General features: G+C 49.6%; 2 protein-coding genes across 12 annotated transcripts in view; both read left to right on the plus strand.

The window, feature by feature from the left end:
* The window catches only part of CHD4 (chromodomain helicase DNA binding protein 4), a 44,825-nt gene extending 41,231 nt beyond the window's left edge, over nucleotides 1-3,594 (plus strand). For 4 of the 8 annotated variants that reach the window (XM_033223073.1, XM_033223075.1, XM_033223078.1 and 1 more), the window contains exons 38-40: nucleotides 539-737; nucleotides 2,639-2,802; nucleotides 2,978-3,594. In XM_033223073.1, coding sequence (XP_033078964.1) covers nucleotides 539-737; nucleotides 2,639-2,802; nucleotides 2,978-2,995 — 381 coding nt within the window. In that variant the 3' untranslated portion in view covers nucleotides 2,996-3,594. The remainder of the gene's footprint in view (nucleotides 1-538; nucleotides 738-2,638; nucleotides 2,803-2,977) is intronic. The other 4 variants (XM_033223071.1, XM_033223072.1, XM_033223074.1 and 1 more) reach the window with 3 other exon arrangements.
* Nucleotides 3,595-5,090: 1,496 nt separating this feature from the next.
* NOP2 (NOP2 nucleolar protein) lies at nucleotides 5,091-17,267 on the plus strand. Of its 4 annotated transcripts, none has more exons than XM_033223079.1 (16): nucleotides 5,091-5,771; nucleotides 6,052-6,234; nucleotides 7,300-7,345; nucleotides 7,495-7,583; nucleotides 7,775-8,010; nucleotides 10,243-10,298; nucleotides 10,418-10,566; nucleotides 10,666-10,865; nucleotides 11,007-11,096; nucleotides 12,189-12,276; nucleotides 12,356-12,496; nucleotides 13,082-13,221; nucleotides 13,365-13,454; nucleotides 13,582-13,704; nucleotides 13,825-14,053; nucleotides 16,496-17,267. In XM_033223079.1, exons 1-16 carry the CDS (start codon nucleotides 5,351-5,353, stop codon nucleotides 17,140-17,142), a joined length of 2,928 nt encoding a protein of 975 aa, XP_033078970.1. In that variant the 5' UTR covers nucleotides 5,091-5,350; the 3' UTR covers nucleotides 17,143-17,267. The 4 variants fall into 4 exon arrangements, with proteins under 4 accessions (XP_033078970.1, XP_033078971.1, XP_033078973.1 ...); XM_033223080.1 differs by having other exon boundaries at nucleotides 7,787-8,010; nucleotides 16,496-17,266; XM_033223082.1 differs by having other exon boundaries at nucleotides 5,273-5,771; nucleotides 6,125-6,234; nucleotides 7,787-8,010; nucleotides 16,496-17,266.
* Nucleotides 17,268-17,585: the final 318 nt, after the last annotated feature.

The following is a 17,585-nucleotide window of genomic DNA, read 5'->3' on the forward strand; positions in this document are numbered from 1 at the left end:
GACCTCAAGTGATCTGCCCGTCTCGGCCTCCCAAAGTGCTGGGATTACAGGTGTGAGCCACTGTGCCCAGCCAAAATGTGTTTTTGAAGAGTAGTTGATAAAGAGTAGATGATAAAAAGGAAGATTTTAACTGTGTAACTAAATGAAAACATACTATGGATATGTATATAGTATGATCTCAGTTATGTAAAAAACTATGCACAAAAAAACCTAAAAAGAAAAACATCAGGATGTATTTCTAGAAGGTGGGATTATCTGTTGTTAATTTTTGATATTCTATTTTCTAAATTGAGTTTTTATCGCTTTTGTATAAGAGAACCTAAAGGGTAAAAAGTTTTAAAAACGAGGACATTGAAAAAGGGAAAGAAAAAAGGTACAAGGCAAAGTTAAACTGCTTAGGTGTGGGAATGAGCTGTCCATGAAATTATTCATAGGTTCTTACTACTATCAGAAACAATGAGGTGAGCTGAGAGGCCAGTCAGAAGTGAGCATAGTGAGTTATCAGTCGAACTCCCATTTCCTCTTATCCCTTGTCCAGCTCTTAGAACAAGCTCTGGTGATTGAGGAACAGCTGCGCCGGGCTGCTTACTTGAACATGTCAGAAGACCCTTCTCACCCTTCCATGGCCCTCAACACCCGCTTTGCTGAGGTGGAGTGTTTGGCGGAAAGTCATCAGCACCTGTCCAAGGAGTCAATGGCAGGAAACAAGCCAGCCAATGCAGTCCTGCACAAAGGTAGCCAGTGGCTCCCCTGCCTCCTGCTGATGAGGCCTCCTCCCTCATTTAACTGCATCGCAATGTACATATATTGTTTTCAAAGCTTTTTCAGAGCTCCTTTGGGAGTTTAGGAGGTGATAGGGACCTTTGCCATCCTTGGGAAGTTAGTATCTTAGAGGCAATCAAGGACAGTAGTAGTACTTTGCCTTTTTTTTTTTTTAAAGAGGTGGGCTCTTGGCTGGGCGCGGTGGCTGACGTCTGTAATCTCAGCACTTTGGGAGGCCAAGGTGGGTGGATCACGAGGTTAGGAGTTCGAGACCAGCCTGGCCAACATGGTGAAACCCCATCTCTACTAAAGATAGAAAAATTAGCTGGGCAGGTGGCGCATGCCTGTAATCCTAGCTGCTCAGGAGGCTGAGGCAAGAGAATCGCTTGAAACTGGGAGGTGGAGTTTGCAGTAAACCAAGATCATGCCATTGCACGGGCTATCAGCCTGGGCACCACAGTGAGACTCCGGAAAAAAAAAAGAGTTGGGCTCTCAACATTTTTCCCGGGTGGGTCTTGAACTCCTGGACTCAAGTGATCCTCTTGCCTCAGCCTCCTGAGTAGCTGGAACTACAAATATGTGCCACTGTACCCGGCCACCTTTTTTTTTTTTTTTTTTTTTCCTTTTTGAGATGGAGTCTAGCTCTGTTGCCCAGGCTGGAGTGCAATGGCCCACTGCAACCTCTGCCTCCTGGGTTCAAGCAATTATCCTGCCTCAGCCTCCTGAGCAGCTGGGACTATAGGCATGCGCCACCACTTGCAGCTAGTTTTTGTATTTTTAGTATTTTTAGTAGAGATGGGGTTTTACCATGTTGGCAAAGCTGGTCTCAGACTGACTTCAAGTAGTCTCCCTGCCTCTGCCTCCCAAAGTGCTGGCATTATAGGCGTGAGCCACCGTGCCCCGCCCTGGCCACCTGGCGGAGTTTTGCTCTTGTTGCCCAGGCTGGAGTGCAATGGCGTGATCTCGGCTCACTGCAACCTTTGCCTCCCAGGTTCAAGTGATTCTCCTGCCTCAGCCTCCTGAGTAGCTGGGATTTCAGGCATGCGCCACCATGCCCTGCTAATTTTGTTTTTTTGTTTGTTTTTTGAGATGGAGTTTTGCTCTTGTTGCCCAGGCTGGAGTGCAATGGCGCGATCTCAGTTCACCACAACCTCCGCCTCCCGGGTTCAAGTGATTCTTAGGCCTCAGCTTCCCAAGTTGCTGGGATTACAGGCGCCCGCCACCATGCCTGGCTAATTTTTTGTATTTTTAGTAGAGATGGGGTTTCACCATGTTGGCCAGGCCGGTCTCGAACTCCTGACCTCAGATGATCCACCTGCCTCTGCCTCCCAAAGTGCTGGGATTACAGGCATGAGCCACCGCGCCCAGCCACCTCTTTTAACTTTAAATATATTCAGGTTCTTGAGATGGAAAGCAAAGCAGAATAATATAGTGTCATTTGGGATACTTTAGAGGTAACTTCAGGTGATAAAAGATCCCTTCAAATTCTAGACCCCTTTCAACATTTTGTTTCTAATTAAAGTAAAAGGTTATGAGGAGGCGGAGGGTGAAATAAGGAAAAGAATGCTGTTATAATGGAGGTGGGAGACAGATTCTGAAGGTAGAGAAGAGAAAAAACAGGAATAAGCTTCTCAAGAAGAGGAAATACAATAATAGGGATAGTGAAGGTTTAGGTGACTTTTAAGAGCACAAAATCATGAACAGTTGGAACTGGAATATGAGGAGCAGGAATTTGAACATGGTGGAGGTCAGGTCAGGTGACAGAAGATAACACATCACAGTCACTTGGTTACTGAGAAGTGATGCTGGTCCACTAGGGTAGAGGGAGCTCAGTCTTGGCCACCACAGCTCACCACCTATTTTTCTCCCTTTGCAGTTCTGAAACAGCTGGAAGAACTGCTGAGTGACATGAAAGCCGATGTGACTCGACTCCCAGCTACCATTGCCCGAATTCCCCCAGTTGCTGTGAGGTTACAGATGTCAGAGCGTAACATTCTCAGCCGCCTGGCAAACCGGGCACCCGAACCTACCCCACAGCAGGTAGGACCATTTTCTTCTTGACACCACCTCTTCCTGCAGAACCATTCTGGAGCTTGTAACTTTGTTGTATGTCCCTAGCTTTAAATACTGGGTGGGTAGGCTGTCAGTGAATTCCTTTGAGATTGGGTGGATTCCTATCATCTGGAATTCTGACTCCTTGGGTCTCCTTCTCTAGGTAGCCCAGCAGCAGTGAAGATGCAGACTGATACCACCTCCACCACTGAGCAGTGACCTTCCTCACTTTCTCTTGTCCCAGCTTCTCCCCGGGGGGCCTGAGAGACCCTCACTTTCCTTCTGCCCATCTTCCATGTTGTAAAGGAACAGCCCCAGCGCACTGGGGGAGGGGAGGGAGTGAGGGGCGGTGGTGCCCTTCCTGCAGGAGAGACATGCAGCAGTAGCGCCGGCGCCATCTGCAGGAGCTGGCGGGCTGGCCTTCTGGACCCTGGCTTCTCCCCACTGTAACGCCTGTTACACACAAACTGTTGTGGGTTCCTGCCAGGCTTGAAGAAAATGATCTGAATTTTTTCATCCTTTTGGTTTTATTTTGTTGGTTTATTTTGTGTTTTCTTTTCTCCTTTTTTGGGGGTATTCAGAGTGGGCTGGGCCCCTGGGCGAGACACAGCTACCTCTGTTGGCATCTTTTTAATACCAGGAACCCAGCGGCTCTAGCCACTGAGCGGCTAAATGAAATAAAGTGGGAAAAACAAACAAACAAAAAAAACAACCAAAAGCATAAAAAACCACAGCAAATTTCTTGATGAAAATTGAAAATAAAAGTTTCCTTGTATTTTAGTGCTCTGGTTCGGTGTGGGTGTAGGTGCAGGTGGATGAGTGTGTGCAGTAGGAGCCTGGCACCCTTAAAAATTAAGGGCTATGTGGTGTCCTGATACCCCACTGAAGAACTGGGTTATGTGTGGGTACAGTGTGTGCCTGGCCACCGATGACTTCCACCTGTGGAAAATGAGAGGCTGCAAAACTGCAAGTACCACTGCTTAATGGCTCTGTGACCTTGAGCAAGTTAACTTCTGTGGGATGCGGGTTTCTCATGTATACCTCATACGGTTGTCGAGTTAAACCAGTAAAGTACATGGAACAGTTTTTAACACCTAACCACTACCTTAATGTTAGTTTCAAGGAAGGCTGAGGAGGGTTTTCTTGCTCAGTTGTGCAAAATTGGGATGCAATTTGTGGAATAACACAGCCTCAACCCCATACCCCCAGAGGCCCGACCTAACGTCCCCCAACCTTGAAACCCTGGTAGTTCACCCCTCTTCATGTCTCAGACCAGGTCGGCGTTGCAACCCGTTGTTTCCCAACTAATTGTAGACCCACCTGAAAGCGAGTTCCGGCCGAGGCCCCCTGCGGACCAGGTGTAGTGCAGCACCTTAACTGAGGGGCTGAGCAGGAGTGAGCATCAAGGAAGGTGCTGGGAGGTTGGGGCACGGTGCCTCACAGCCTGTATTCTCAGCACAAAGGTTGGGGGCAAGAGGATCGATTAAGCCCAGGAGTTCTAGTGCAGTCCTGGCAACATAGACCCCACCCCCTAGACCCCGTCTCTATAAAAAGATTTTTTGGCCGGGCGCGGTGGCTCAAGCCTGTAATCCCAGCACTTTGGGAGGCGAGACGGGCGGATCACGAGGTCAGGAGATCGAGACCATCCTGGCGAACACAGTGAAACCCCGTCTCTACTAAAAAATACAAAAAACTAGCCGGGCGAGGTGGCGGGCACCTGTAGCCCCAGCTACTCGGGAGGCTGAGGCAGGAGAATGGCGTGAACCCGGGAAGCGGAGCTTGCAGTGAGCTGAGATCCGGCCACTGCACTCCGGCCTGGGCGACAGAGCGAGACTCCGTCTCAAAAAAAAAAAAAAAAAAAAAGATTTTTTAAAAAAGGGGCGGGGGCTGGGAGTAGGAGTTGAGTGGCATAGAATTCCATGATTTTTTTTTGAGATGGAGTCTTGCTCTGTCGCCAGGCTGGAGTACAGTGGCGCCATTTCAGCTCACTGCAACTTCTGCCTCCCAGGTTCAAGCGATTCTTCTGCCTCAGCTTCCTGAGTAGCTGGGACTACAGGCGTGCGTCACCACGCCCGGCTAGTTTTTGTATTTTTTAACAGAAGGTTTGACCATGTTGGCCAGGATGGTCTCGATTTCCTGACCTGGTGATCCGCCCACCTTGGCCTCTCAGAGTGCTGGGATTACAGGCATGAGCCACCGCGCCCGGCTGTTTTTTGTGGGATTTTTTGAGGTGGAGTTTCGCTCTTGCTCAGGCTGAAGTGGCACGATCTGGGCTCACTGCAACCTCCGCCTCCTGGGCTCAAGCAATTCTGCCTCAGCCTCCCGAATGGCTGGGATTATAGGCGCCCGCCACCACGCCCAGCTAATTTTGTGTTTTTAGTAGAGACGGAGGTTCAACGTGTTGGCCAGGCTGGTCTCGAACTCCTGACCTCAGGTGATCCACCCACCTCAGCCTCCCAAAGTGCTGGGATTACAGGCGTGAGCCACCGTGCCCAGCCTGGAATTCCGTTATCTTGAGGCTCGACTAGGGCAGTGGATGCCAGAGAGAGGGCCCCGCTGTCGGGCCCTGGTTCGAGGAGAGGGTGCGGCTTTCACGCACCAGGTTTTCCAACAGAAACTGGCCGTGAGGCTAAAAGCCAACTCCTTGAGGGAAGGGCGGTCACGCTCAGCCGTTTCTCGTCACAGGGCTCCCTCCACCCGCCGCGGGTGTAAGCTGCGCGGCTCCTTTGAACTTCCCCCTACTCGCCGCCGCCGGCTCCGCGGGCGTTCCCTGGTGGAGCGTAAGTTCCGGGTGCGGCGGCCGACTGGGCGCAACAGGAAGAGGCGGGGCCGCGAGGCTAGCGCTGCCGTTGCGCCTGCGTGGAAGGACTCTGTGGCGAGTCCCCGCAGAAAGCTGGCTGCGGAGTGCACGTGGAGCGCGTCCCGAAGAACAGTCTCGGGCCTTAACCCGCATTCTGGTGGGTCTGGAGGAAATTGGGGGACGAAGGGTGGCAGCACTGACCTGGTCTGGGACGTGGGGAGAGGAGTGCACTACCTGGGTTTCAGGGTGGGAGGGCGTTCGTTCGGTCGGGCCTCCAGGGGGATAGCGGGGGTACTTGAGTCGCAGGTGCTGAGTCGGGGGTGCTGAGTGAGTTGCGGGTGCTGAGTCGGGGGTGCTGAGTGAGTCGCGGGTACGGAGTCGGGGGTGCTGAGTGAGTTGCGGGTGCTGAGTTGAGGTTGTGCGCTTTCCCACTATAGTACGCCAAGCCAGCGTTCTGCCGTTTCCTCCGGCACGCGCGACGCCACCTTCTCACATTTCTGTCTGCCATAGTACCATGGGGCGCAAATTGGACCCTACGAAGAAGGAGAAGCGGGGGCCAGGCCGAAAGGCCCGGAAGCAGAAGGGCGCCGAGACAGAACTCGCCGGATTCTTGCCTGCAGGTAAGGATTAGTTGTGGTCTCCTGATCCCTCAGCTTTTGCAGTATTCTGTATCATAACCTCTTCTGTTTTTTAGTCTTTGTTCATTTTGTATTTAAGTGGAATCTTCTGTGTATGAGTTACTAGGAGGTATGAATGAAACACTGTCGTTTAGATTGTAGAGAACTGTTTAGGTCGTAGAGATGTGAAGACACGGACACAACTATTCATGCAAGAAAAGGTGTGATTTAAAACGTGAGTTCAGAGGAAGGGAGATCCCATGCAGAACTGCATGTTAAGCTGGGTTTTGAAAAATGGGTTAAGTTGTACCAAGAGGAAGTAGTGAAGGGGAGGGGTCAGTCATTGATTTTTTGGAAGGAATGGAAATGGAAAAGCACGGATCCCGTTTCTCCATGCCAAGTAGTAGTTACTGTGTGGAAGACTGGTGGGAGATAACACAGGACCTGGAGTTTGTGTTGGGCTTTGGATAAAGGATGCAGTTTATTGAGATAGTAGCAAGTCCTGGGCACTATGTTGAACTTGTTGGTCTTGTTATGTCACTTCATCATTTTAGAGTCCTGTGAGAGAGGCACTATTAAGGAAATGGATGCGGAGAGGTTAAGAAACTCGTATAGCCAGGCTCAGTGGCTCACGTCTGTAATCCCAACACTTTGGGAGGCCAAGGCAGGTGGATCACCTGAGGTCCGGTGTTCAAGACCAGCCTGGCCAACGTGGTGAAACCCTGTCTCACCATGTGAAACAGGGTTTTGTATTTAGGTGAAACTAAATACAAAAATTAGTTGGGTGTGGTGGTGGGAGGCTGAGGCAATAGAATTGCTTGAACCTGGGAGACAGAGGTTGCAGTGAGCTGAGATCACGCCATTGCACCACTCCAGCCTGGAAGACCAAGAGTGAAACTCCATTTCAAAAAAAGAAACTCATATACAATTATTAAATAATGACAGGGCTGAGATTTAAATGGACTCCTTTTAATTAGTGTACTAATTATCTTACCATGTTTATTTCCATTCCCATTTATTTTCAATGTCCCCGTAACTTGTTCTGCCTCATTTTTCTTTTTCAAACAGTAAGTGACGAAAATTCCAAGAGGCTGTCTAGTCGTGCTCGAAAGAGGTAAGTTTGGGTGTCAGGACTTAATTGGTACTGCTCATCTTTGACCACAGAGTTAATTCTGGACTCTCACTTTTCCCTATGGTGGAAATGGCAGAGCCTGGAAATATCTTTCCATTTCTTCACTCCTTGAATCTCTTGTGTCTTTTCAGGGCAGCCAAGAGGAGGCTGGGCTCTGCTGAAGCCCCTAAGATAAATAAGTCCCCTGAGGCCAAACCATTGCCTGGAAAGCTACCAAAAGGTCAGTGAAACTAAGAGCTGGATGCTACATGAGGAGTCCTCTGGGTCCTGGGTAGGGAAGGACTTGCTAAACATTTCCGGAATGAAAGGAACAGGCAGAGGACATTCTGAAGGGTAGAAAGTACAGGCTTCCAGGGTGTGGAGCCAGGGAATGTGTGGCTGCCATTAGTCCAGGACTCTTCAAACCCTTAGGGATCTTTGCAGGAGCTGTCCAGACAGCTGGTAAGAAGGGACCCCAGTCCCTATTTAATGCTGCTCAAGGCAAGAAGCGCCCAGCACCTAGCAGTGATGAGGAAGAGGAGGAGGAAGACTCTGAAGAAGATGATGTGGTGAACCACGGGGACCTCTGGGGCTCCGAGGATGATGCTGATATGGTAGATGACTATGGAGCTGACTCCAACTCTGAGGATGAGGAGGAAGGTGAAGAGGTGAGATTCATCTCTGGGCATTCAGAGAAGGATCCTTGCTATTTAGTTTCTTTCCAGATTCTTGAGACTGTTTCTTAGTGGCAAGGATAAGCCTGACTAGAGGAAAGGGGGTTTTGTGCTCCATCACTGTTTCCCCACTGCCTTATATCCTCTCCCAATGCACCTACAAGTTTGAAGGAGCTGTAGGATAGAGCATTTAAAAAATCTAGAAGGCTATCTTGGTGTGGATGTGGGAAGGTGGACAATGGTGTGCTCCACTGATGGGAACAGAAATGCACTTTTTATAAAGCAGTTATCTCAGAACTTTGAAATATTTGTTCCTTTTGGCTGGGTATGGTGGCTCACATCTGTAATTCCAGCACTTTGGGAGGCTGAGGCAGGAGAATTGCTTGAGCCCAGGAGTTGGAGACCAGCTTGGGCAACATAGGGAGATACTGTCTCTACAAAAAAATTAAAAAATTGGCTGGGTGCAGTGGCTCACGCCTATAATCCTGGCACTTGGGAGGCCGAGGTGAGCGGATCACCTGAGCTCAGGAGTTTGAGACCAGCCTGGACAACATGGCAAAACCCCATCTCTACTAAAAATACAAAAATTAGCTGATGTGGTGGTGTGCACCTGTAATCCCAGCTACTCCTAGCTACCCGGGAGGCTGAGGCAGGAGAATCGCTTGAACCTGGGAGGCGGAGGTTGCAGTGAGCCAAGATCGTGCCACTGCACTCCAGCCTGGGCAACAAAGTGAGACTCTGTCTCAAAAAAAATAAAAAGAAAGTTAAAAAATTGTTTAAAAATTAGCTGGGTGTGGTGGCGTACGCCTGTAGTCCCAGCTACTCAGGATGCTGAGGCGGGAAGATGACTGGAGCTTGGGAGGTTGAGGCTGCAGTGAGCTGTGATCTTACCACTGCACTCCAGCCTGGGTGACAGAGTGAGACTGTCTCAAAAAAAAAACAAAAACAAAAACTTCTTCCTTTTGACATAGTAATTCCTTATTAAGGAAGATGATCCAAAACGTCAGCAAACAGTTCTTTACTGAGGTGCAGGAAATTATTATACAATTAGTATGTGGATGTATTATTAGAATTGTATAGAAAAAAAGAGAAAGTCCCCATGTGCACCCCTTTCTTCCATCCCTTTGTATCTACAGGGTCATTATTAGGTTTGCAGGCACCATGTGGATCATAATGCCAAAAACTCTGGAAACTTCCAAAATATACAATATGCTTAAGTAAGTTATGGTTCATGCATATGATGCAGTTAATACTGGTCATTGTGTCTATGAAAATGCCTGTGATCTAACTGAAGTCTAAAAAGCAAGAAACAAACTTGAAAATGGATTATGTGAAAAATACAGAGTAACTTTAAAAAAATACGGCAAAATGGGCCAGGTGTCGTGGCTCACACCTTTTTTTTTTTTTTTTTTTTTGAGACGGAGTCTTACTCTGTCGCCCAGGCGGCCACCGCGCCCAGCCGGCTCACACCTTTAATCCCAGCACTTTGGGAGGCTGAGTGGGCAGATCACCTGAGGTCAGGAGTTCGGGACCAGCCTGGCCAACATGGTGAAACCCCGTCTCTGCTAAAAATACAAAAAATTAGCTGGGCATGGTAGTGCACGCCTATAATCCCAGCTACTTGGAAGGTTGAGGCAGGAGAATCGTTTGAACCTGGGAGGCGGAGGTTGCAGTGAGCCAAGATCGCGCCATTGCACTCCAGCCTGGGGGACAAGAGCAAGACTTCTCTAAAAAAAATATGGCAAAATGGTAGTCAAGGGCAATTTTTGTCCTTTATATGTGCAGGTATTTTTCAAGTTTTTTTTTTTTTTCTTAATGGAAAAGTGAAAAACACGTAATAGTAGAAAGTAAAATGTGATGAACCCTTTAATTCATTACTTGGTTTTTTTTTTTTTGAGATGGAGTCTTGTTCTGTTGCCCAGGCTGGAGTGCAGTGGCTTGATCTTGGCTCACTGCAACCTCCACCTTCCAGGTTCAAGCAGTTCTCCTGCCTCAGCCTCCCGAATAGCTGGGATTTACAGGCGCGCACCACCATGCCCTCATTACTTAGTTTCAACAGTGATCAATATTGTGCCAATCTTATCTTCGTTTCTTGGCTCCTTTATTTCCTTCTGAGAGCAAGTGTTGGGTTTTTATTTAGTGAGACAATAAGATACAGAGATGGAAAGTGCTACAAGGGCTGATGGGAAGGGCAGGCCTGTATTAACAGCCCTTGTGTCTCTTTAGTTGCTGCCTATTGAAAGAGCTGCTCAGAAGCAGAAGGTCCGGGAAGCTGCTGCTGGGTGAGTTTTGGAAGCTATTGGGATGGAGCATAGGCAGCGGCTAGGATGGGGAAGCTGTATGGAAGGAGGAGGTGTCTGTTTTGGTCTGTGAATCACTCTGTTCTTGGACCTGTTTCTAGGGTCCAGTGGAGTGAAGAGGAGACGGAGGACGAGGAGGAAGTGACCCCTGAGTCTGGCTCCTCAAAGGAGGAGGAGGCAGATGGGGGCCTGCAGATCAATGTGGATGAGGAACCATTTGTGCTGCCCCCTGCGGGGGAGATGGAGCAGGATATCCTTGCAGGACAGAGTGAAGAGTTAGGAGGAAGGTACTTGGGAGAGGGATTTCCAGGCCCTAGGACATCATGACACAGTTCCTTAACAGGCCCACATGCCCAGGCTCCAGACCTGCAACGAGTTCACAAGCGGATCCAGGATATTGTGGGAATTCTGCGTGATTTTGGGGCTCAGCGGGAGGAAGGGCGGTCTCGTTCTGAATACCTGAACCGGCTCAAGAAGGATCTGGCCACTTACTACTCCTATGGAGACTTCCTGCTTGGCAAGCTCATGGACCTCTTCCCTCTGTCTGAGGTACTGGATTGCCAGAATGCCTCCTCTGCTTTTTTCTCACCTCCTTACCCTGTGTAAGGAAGAGGTTCAGCCCCCTTGCCCCGCTCCCCTGACTGAGCTCCTTAGCCATCCTCACTTATTCCCTGCTGTCTTGCCTGGCAGCTGGTGGAGTTCTTAGAAGCTAATGAGGTGCCTCGGCCCATCACCCTCCGGACCAATACCTTGAAAACCCGACGCCGAGACCTTGCCCAGGTGAGGGGTGGCCTTTGAGGCTTGCTCATCTTAGAAGGGAAGTGATTTCTGCCAACTCCAGAGATTGCCCTGTGCTACCCTGACTGGGTGGGGCCTTAGGACCTAAGCATGACCCTGAGAGGCAAACCCAGAGGCCTGATATCTCTGGCAGGCTGGGGGCCTAGGACCTCTGAGGAGTGGGAAGTTCATCCCTCCAACCTCTGTTCCCTGTGACTAGGATGATGAGACTTCAGGATGAGCGTGCTGCCCCTAAGGAAAATGGAGGGAGATGATTGAGGAGCTGGGGAAATATGATTCCTAACTGCAGAAAAAAGACACATATGCACAGTCAATATTTTAAACTCATTTCTGAGGGTTCAGGGACCCTAGGTTAACGACCCCTGTTCTAAAGTCAGTTGTTGGGTTATATGTGTTGTGTATTTCCTGGTGTGAAGAAAACCTAGTAACGTAATGTGCTATAACCAGTATCACTAAATTTTTAGTATGGTGGAGGGGTCAGCCTCTTAGAAAATCAGATGCCACTTCCAGGAAATAAAGTAACAGGAGGTGGCATCCTGCTCCATTGGGATGAAGTTCAGACCTTGAGTTAGGAGCCTGAGGTTAAGAAAAAAGGGCACCATAGGATGGAGTGGGAAAGAGAAATTGCTCAATGAGTCCATGATGACTATATTCGGAGTAAGCACTCTAGGAGTTGTGGGGCCATGGGCCATGTTTTTAATGTCTTCATCTGTTTTCTGGGTAGAGTGGCCTATGAGGTTATTAAAATCTTCATCCTGACTGGGCGTGGTGGCTCACACCTGTAATCCTAGCACTTTGGGAGGCCGAGGCGGGCAGATCACCTGAGGTCAGGAGCTAGAGACCAGCCTGGCCGACATGGTGAAACCCCATCTTTATGAAAAATACAAAAATTAGCCAGGCATGGTGGTACATGCCTGTAGTCCCACCTACTCAGGAGGCTGAGGCACGAGAAAGAATTGCTTAAATCCGGGAGGTGGAGGTTGCTGTGAGCCGAGATTGCGCCACCTCACTCTAGGCTGGGCAACAGAGTGAGACTCCGTCTCAAAAAAAAAAAAAATCTTCATCTCTCTTCAGGCTCTAATCAATCGTGGGGTTAATCTGGATCCCCTGGGCAAGTGGTCAAAGACTGGACTAGTGGTATATGATTCTTCTGTGCCTATTGGTAAGTCTCCCCCACCCAAGAGCCCTTCTAGCTCTGTCCCTGTCCCTACCGCATGTCACAGGGTGGTCCTCCTCCACAGGTGCCACCCCCGAGTACCTGGCTGGGCACTACATGCTGCAGGGAGCCTCCAGCATGCTGCCCGTCATGGCCTTGGCACCCCAGGAACATGAGCGGATCCTGGACATGTGTTGTGCCCCTGGAGGAAAGACCAGCTACATGGGTATGAGACGGGCAGACAGGTGGGATTCATCGGGCTGTCTTGCTTTTGAAAGTAGATGGGGTTGCTGACTCACTAGGGCTCACGGAACACAATGTGTAGGCTCTAGCAGAGTGGTGAGGAGCAGTCTCTGGAGTCGGCCTGGGTTCCAGTGCCGGGTGTGCCACTTCCTACACATCTGACTCTGGATTCTCTTTTGTCATCTGTAAAATGGGATGGTAATTGCGCTTGGGTTTCCCCTTGTATTATGCTTGGATTGTGAGGGTTAAGATGATGCATTTAGAAGTCCTTGGCGGTATTCAGCACATACTCAGTAGCCATAATTTTTATTAAGCTGCTATCACTTAAAAGAAGTAATTTAGTATGTAGGACCAGATAGGTGTTCAGTAAAAATGGGAAACCACGTTGGTAGGCTTGCTGGCCACCGGGGCCAGTGCAGAGTGGATCAGCCTATAGAGCAGGCAGGCTTGTTGGGAGTGACGTTGCCTTGAGGGGTTACCACTTCTGTGGATTCCTGAGCAGGAGGCTGGGAGCTAGTGTGGAGGCAGTGGAACTGGCTGATCAGCACTGTTACTGCCCTCCCTTTAGCCCAGCTGATGAAGAATACGGGTGTGATCCTTGCCAATGATGCCAATGCTGAGCGGCTTAAGAGTGTTGTGGGCAACTTGCACCGGCTGGGAGTCACCAACACCGTTATCAGTCACTATGATGGGCGCCAGTTCCCCAAGGTGAGACTCCAGCTGTGTGTCTCCTGAGGCTTCTTCCAGTTGACCTTCTCCCTTCCTGACCTCAGTGTTCAGACTTGACCCTAGTAAATAGTGCGCTGCTGGTTGTGGAAGAGACATAGGATTCATCTGTATCTTTTCCCCAGGTGGTAGGGGGCTTTGACCGAGTGCTGCTGGATGCTCCCTGCAGTGGCACTGGGGTCATCTCCAAGGACCCAGCCGTGAAGACTAACAAGGTGAGGAGTCAAGTGGTGGCCGCTGAGACGCCTTGGCTGGGTCTCGTAGAGCTGGAAAGCGAGATGGGGACACGCTCTGGGCTCCCCTCTCCTCCTGAGGCTGCCTTTGGGTCTCTTTTTGGGACAGGATGAGAAGGACATCCTGCGCTGTGCTCACCTCCAGAAGGAGTTGCTTCTGAGTGCTATTGACTCTGTCAATGCCACCTCCAAGACAGGAGGCTACCTTGTTTACTGCACCTGTTCTATCATGGTGAGACCTCTGCCATGGCAGAGCAGGGGAGGCTGGGCTGGGGGGCTCTTTGCCCCTTAGAGCTCCCTTCAGCTCCAGCTCTGCTTTTTCCTCCCTTGTTTATCTTCCCCCAACATCCAGGTGGAAGAGAATGAGTGGGTGGTAGACTATGCTCTGAAAAAGAGGAATGTGCGACTGGTGCCCACAGGCCTAGACTTTGGCCAGGAAGGTTTTACCCGCTTTCGAGAAAGGCGCTTCCACCCCAGTCTGCGTAATGCCCGACGCTTCTACCCTCATACGCACAATATGGATGGGTTCTTCATTGCCAAGTTCAAGAAATTCTCCAATTCTATCCCTCAGTCCCAGACAGGTAAGTGATCTTTTTCTACCCTTCATCACCACCTTTGCTCTTTTCACCTTTCAGGAGCCTTTATGGTGTGACAGAAGGGAAGGGAAAGGAAAGATTCATGCATCCCTTACTCCAGCCTTTGCATGCTTGGATGAGAGAATCCTCTCATTCCAGCTAGAATTGCTTTTGAGTGCTGGACCCCATGTGAATAGGCTAAAGTGTTCATATGGATGGAGGCCTTTTCCTTTATTCTGCCAAATGGCTGCAGTTGTTCAGCACTAAATACAGTCCAAATGAAGGTTGTGGTTTCTTTTCCTTCTTGGCAGAGGGTTGACTTACTGGTACTGTACCTCTGCTGGTCCAGCATTCTCAGCACTGGGTTGGAACAGAGCTCCACAGAGCTTTGTCAGCAGTTCTCAGCCCGTCACACTCATTGCAGATGGTTTTCTCAGCCATCTTGAGGAGTCCGGCCTGGATCTCAAGGGAAGGGTGGGGTTTTCTGAAACAGCCTTGAGAACGCTGCTTACTGGGATATAACCCTGGGTTTAATTGCAAGAGGGAGAGAAGAGCTACTTCAGAAATAGTAGAATTTGTCTGGGCGTGGTGGCTCATGCGTATAATCCCAGTACTCACCTGAGGTCAGGAATTCCACATGGTGAAACCCCATCTCTACTAAAAATACAATAATTAGTTGGGTGTGGTGGTGCGCGCCTGTAGTCCCAGCTACTCAGGAGGCTGAGGCAGGAGAATTGCTTGAACCTGGGAGGTGGAGGTTTCAGTAAGCTGAGATCACGCTATTGCTTTCCAGCCTGGGCAACAAGAGCAAAACTCTGTCTCAAAAAAAAGAAATAGTAAAATTTGCTATAACTTAAAAAGTACATATTTTAATTATCCTGTAATTCATCATAATCCGTGTGGAAAAAAACTTCTCTGATTTAAAAAATAAATAGGCCAGGTATGGTGGTGGCTTATGCCTGTAAATCCAAGTACTTTGGGCTGAGGTGGGAGGATCGCTTAAGACCACGAGTTTGAGACCTGTCTGGGCAACAAAGGGAGACTTTGTCTGTAGTTCCAGCTACTCTGGAGGCTGAGGCAAGAGGATCCCTTGAGCCCCAGGAGTTTGAGGTTGCAGTGAGCTATGATGGCACCACTGTACTCCAGCCTGGGCAACACAGTGAGACCCTGCCTCAAAAAAAAAAAAAAAAAAAGTAAATAAAATAAAGGCTAGTGCTTCAAATTCATTTAGAAGACCCTGTGAGGCCGGGCGTGGTGGCTCGTGCCTGCCTGTAACCCCAGCACTTAGGGAGGCTGAGGCCGGTGGATCACCCGAGGTCAGGAGTTCGAGACCAGCTGGTCAACATGGTGAAACCCCATCTCTACTAAAAATACAAAACTTAGCCGGACATGGTGGCACACGCTTATGATTGTCAGGAGTCTGAGGCAGGAGAATCGCTTGAACCCAGGAGGCAGAGGTTGCAGTGAGCCGAGATCACACCACTGTACTCCAGCTGGGGCGACAGAGCAAGACTCAGTCTCAAAAAAAAAAAAAAACCCAAAACCAATTCATCTCTTCCTTACCGCGTCTTGTTACTTCCTGTCCTCAAGAGGGCGCAGCTTCCTGTAAAAAATCTTTTGGCCCAAGGATAGGCAGTGATTTTTTTCTTTTCTTTTTTTTTTTTTTGAGACAATGTCTTGCTCTGTCGCTCAGGCTGGACTGCAGTGGTGCAGTCTCAGCTCATTGCAACCTCTACCTTCCAGGTTCAAGTGATTCTTGTGCCTCAGACTCCCAAGTAGCTAGGATTACAGGTGTGGACAGGTACCACCATCCCTGGACGATTTCACCATGTTCACTAGGCTGGTCTTGAACACCTAGCCTCAAGCAATCCACTTGCCTTGGCCTCCCAAAGTGCTGGAATTACAGGTGTGAGCCACCACACCTGGCCTACAAGCAGTAATCTCTTAATACAAGGTTCAAGTAGGACTTGAATAAAGGCCAAGTTACATTAGTAATGGGAATTTCGGTAATCTGCTCTTAGGCACTGACCTGATTGTGTGGAGCTCTTGCCCAAGAGATGGCAATTCTCATATTTTAATACGAGAATATTAAAATATGGTGATTGGCTGGGTGCGGTGGCTCACGCCTGTAACCCCAGCACTTTGGGAGGCTGAGGCGGGCGGATCACGAGGTCAGGAGATCGAGACCATCCTGTCTAACACGGTGAAACCCTGTCCCCACTAAAAATAAAAAAAATTCTATGGGCTTGGTGGCGGGCGCCTGTAGTCCCAGCTACTCCGGAGGCTGAGGTAGAAGAATGACGTGAGCCTGGGAGGTGGAGCTTGCAGTGAGCCGAGATCATGCCACTGCACTCCAGCCTGGGCGACAGAGCGAGGCTCCGTCTCAAAAAAATAAAATACGGTGATAAGGCCCATTTTCTGACACCATCTGTTTAATTTTAACCCCAGGAAATTCTGAAACAGCCACACCTACAAATGTAGACTTGCCTCAGGTCATCCCCAAGTCTGAGAACAGCCAGCCAGCCAAAAAGGCCAAGGGGGCTGCAAAGACAAAGCAGCAGCTACAGCAACAGCAGCGTCCCAAGAAGGCCTCCTTCCAGAAGCCGAATGGTACCTCTAAAGGGGCAGACTCAGAATTGTCCACTCTACCTTCTGTCAGAAAGACCCAAGCTTCCTCCAGGTTCCAGGATAGCAGTCAGCCAGCTGGAAAAGCCGAAGGGATCAGGGAGTCAAAGGTAACTGGGAAGCTAAAGCAACGATCACCTAAATTACAGTCCTCCAAGAAAGTTGCCTTCCTCAAGCAGAATGCCCCTCCCAAGGGCACAGACATAGAAACACCGGCTGTGTTATCCCCGTCCAAGACTCAGGCCACCCTGAAACCTAAGGACCATCATCACCCCCTTGGAAGGGCCAAGGGCGTTGAGAAGCAGCAGTTGCCAGAGCAGCCTTTCAAGAAAGCTGCCTTCCAGAAACAGAATGACGCCCCCAAGGGGCCTCAGCCTCCCACTGTGTCTCCCATCAGTTCCAGCCGCCCCCCACCAGCAAAGAGGAAGAAATCTCAGTCCAGGGGCAATGGCCAGCTGCTCCTGTCTTAGATGGTTGAAAACTAGACTGGGGTGGCTCACTGCCATTGTCACTGGGTTGGAACTTTTGCCTCTATGAGGATGCCTTCTCCACTGTGCATACCCATGAAATTTAATACACATTTTACAACCTCTGGCCACTGAATATTTTTGAGGGAACTGGGTACTGTCTTTGCCGCTTTAAAGGTAGAGGTGGGAAGGTGGGACTGGGATCTTCTGAGGAGAGGGAATGGTTGGGTGCTACTGAGAAATCAGGTCAGTTTTAGGCTCCTGCAGTTTGAGTCTTCCCAGGAAGGGAAAGCCCTGGAGTCAGAGCTAGGGGTGATTGAACTCTGGGGAGAGGAGGGCAATAGAAGTGTAGGGGAAGTCTGGGCATGCTGGCTCACACCTGTAATCCCAGCACTTTGGGAGGCCAAGGTGGGTGGATCACCTGAGGTCAGGAGTTCGAGACCAGC

Source organism: Trachypithecus francoisi, unplaced genomic scaffold (assembly GCF_009764315.1).
Source record: "Trachypithecus francoisi isolate TF-2019V2 unplaced genomic scaffold, Tfra_2.0 Lachesis_group11, whole genome shotgun sequence".
Classification (NCBI taxonomy): Eukaryota; Metazoa; Chordata; class Mammalia; order Primates; family Cercopithecidae; genus Trachypithecus; species Trachypithecus francoisi.

Excerpts from the sequence above, each read along its gene's own strand:
- NOP2 (XM_033223079.1), top strand. The coding sequence starts at position 5,351 with ATGCCAGAGAGAGGGCCCCGCTGTCGGGCCCTGGTTCGAGGAGAGGGT. Across the intron at positions 5,772-6,051 it reads GGGCCTTAACCCGCATTCTG|TACGCCAAGCCAGCGTTCTG; the intron begins GTGGGTCTGGAG and ends TTCCCACTATAG. Across the intron at positions 8,011-10,242 it reads ATGAGGAGGAAGGTGAAGAG|TTGCTGCCTATTGAAAGAGC; the intron begins GTGAGATTCATC and ends GTGTCTCTTTAG.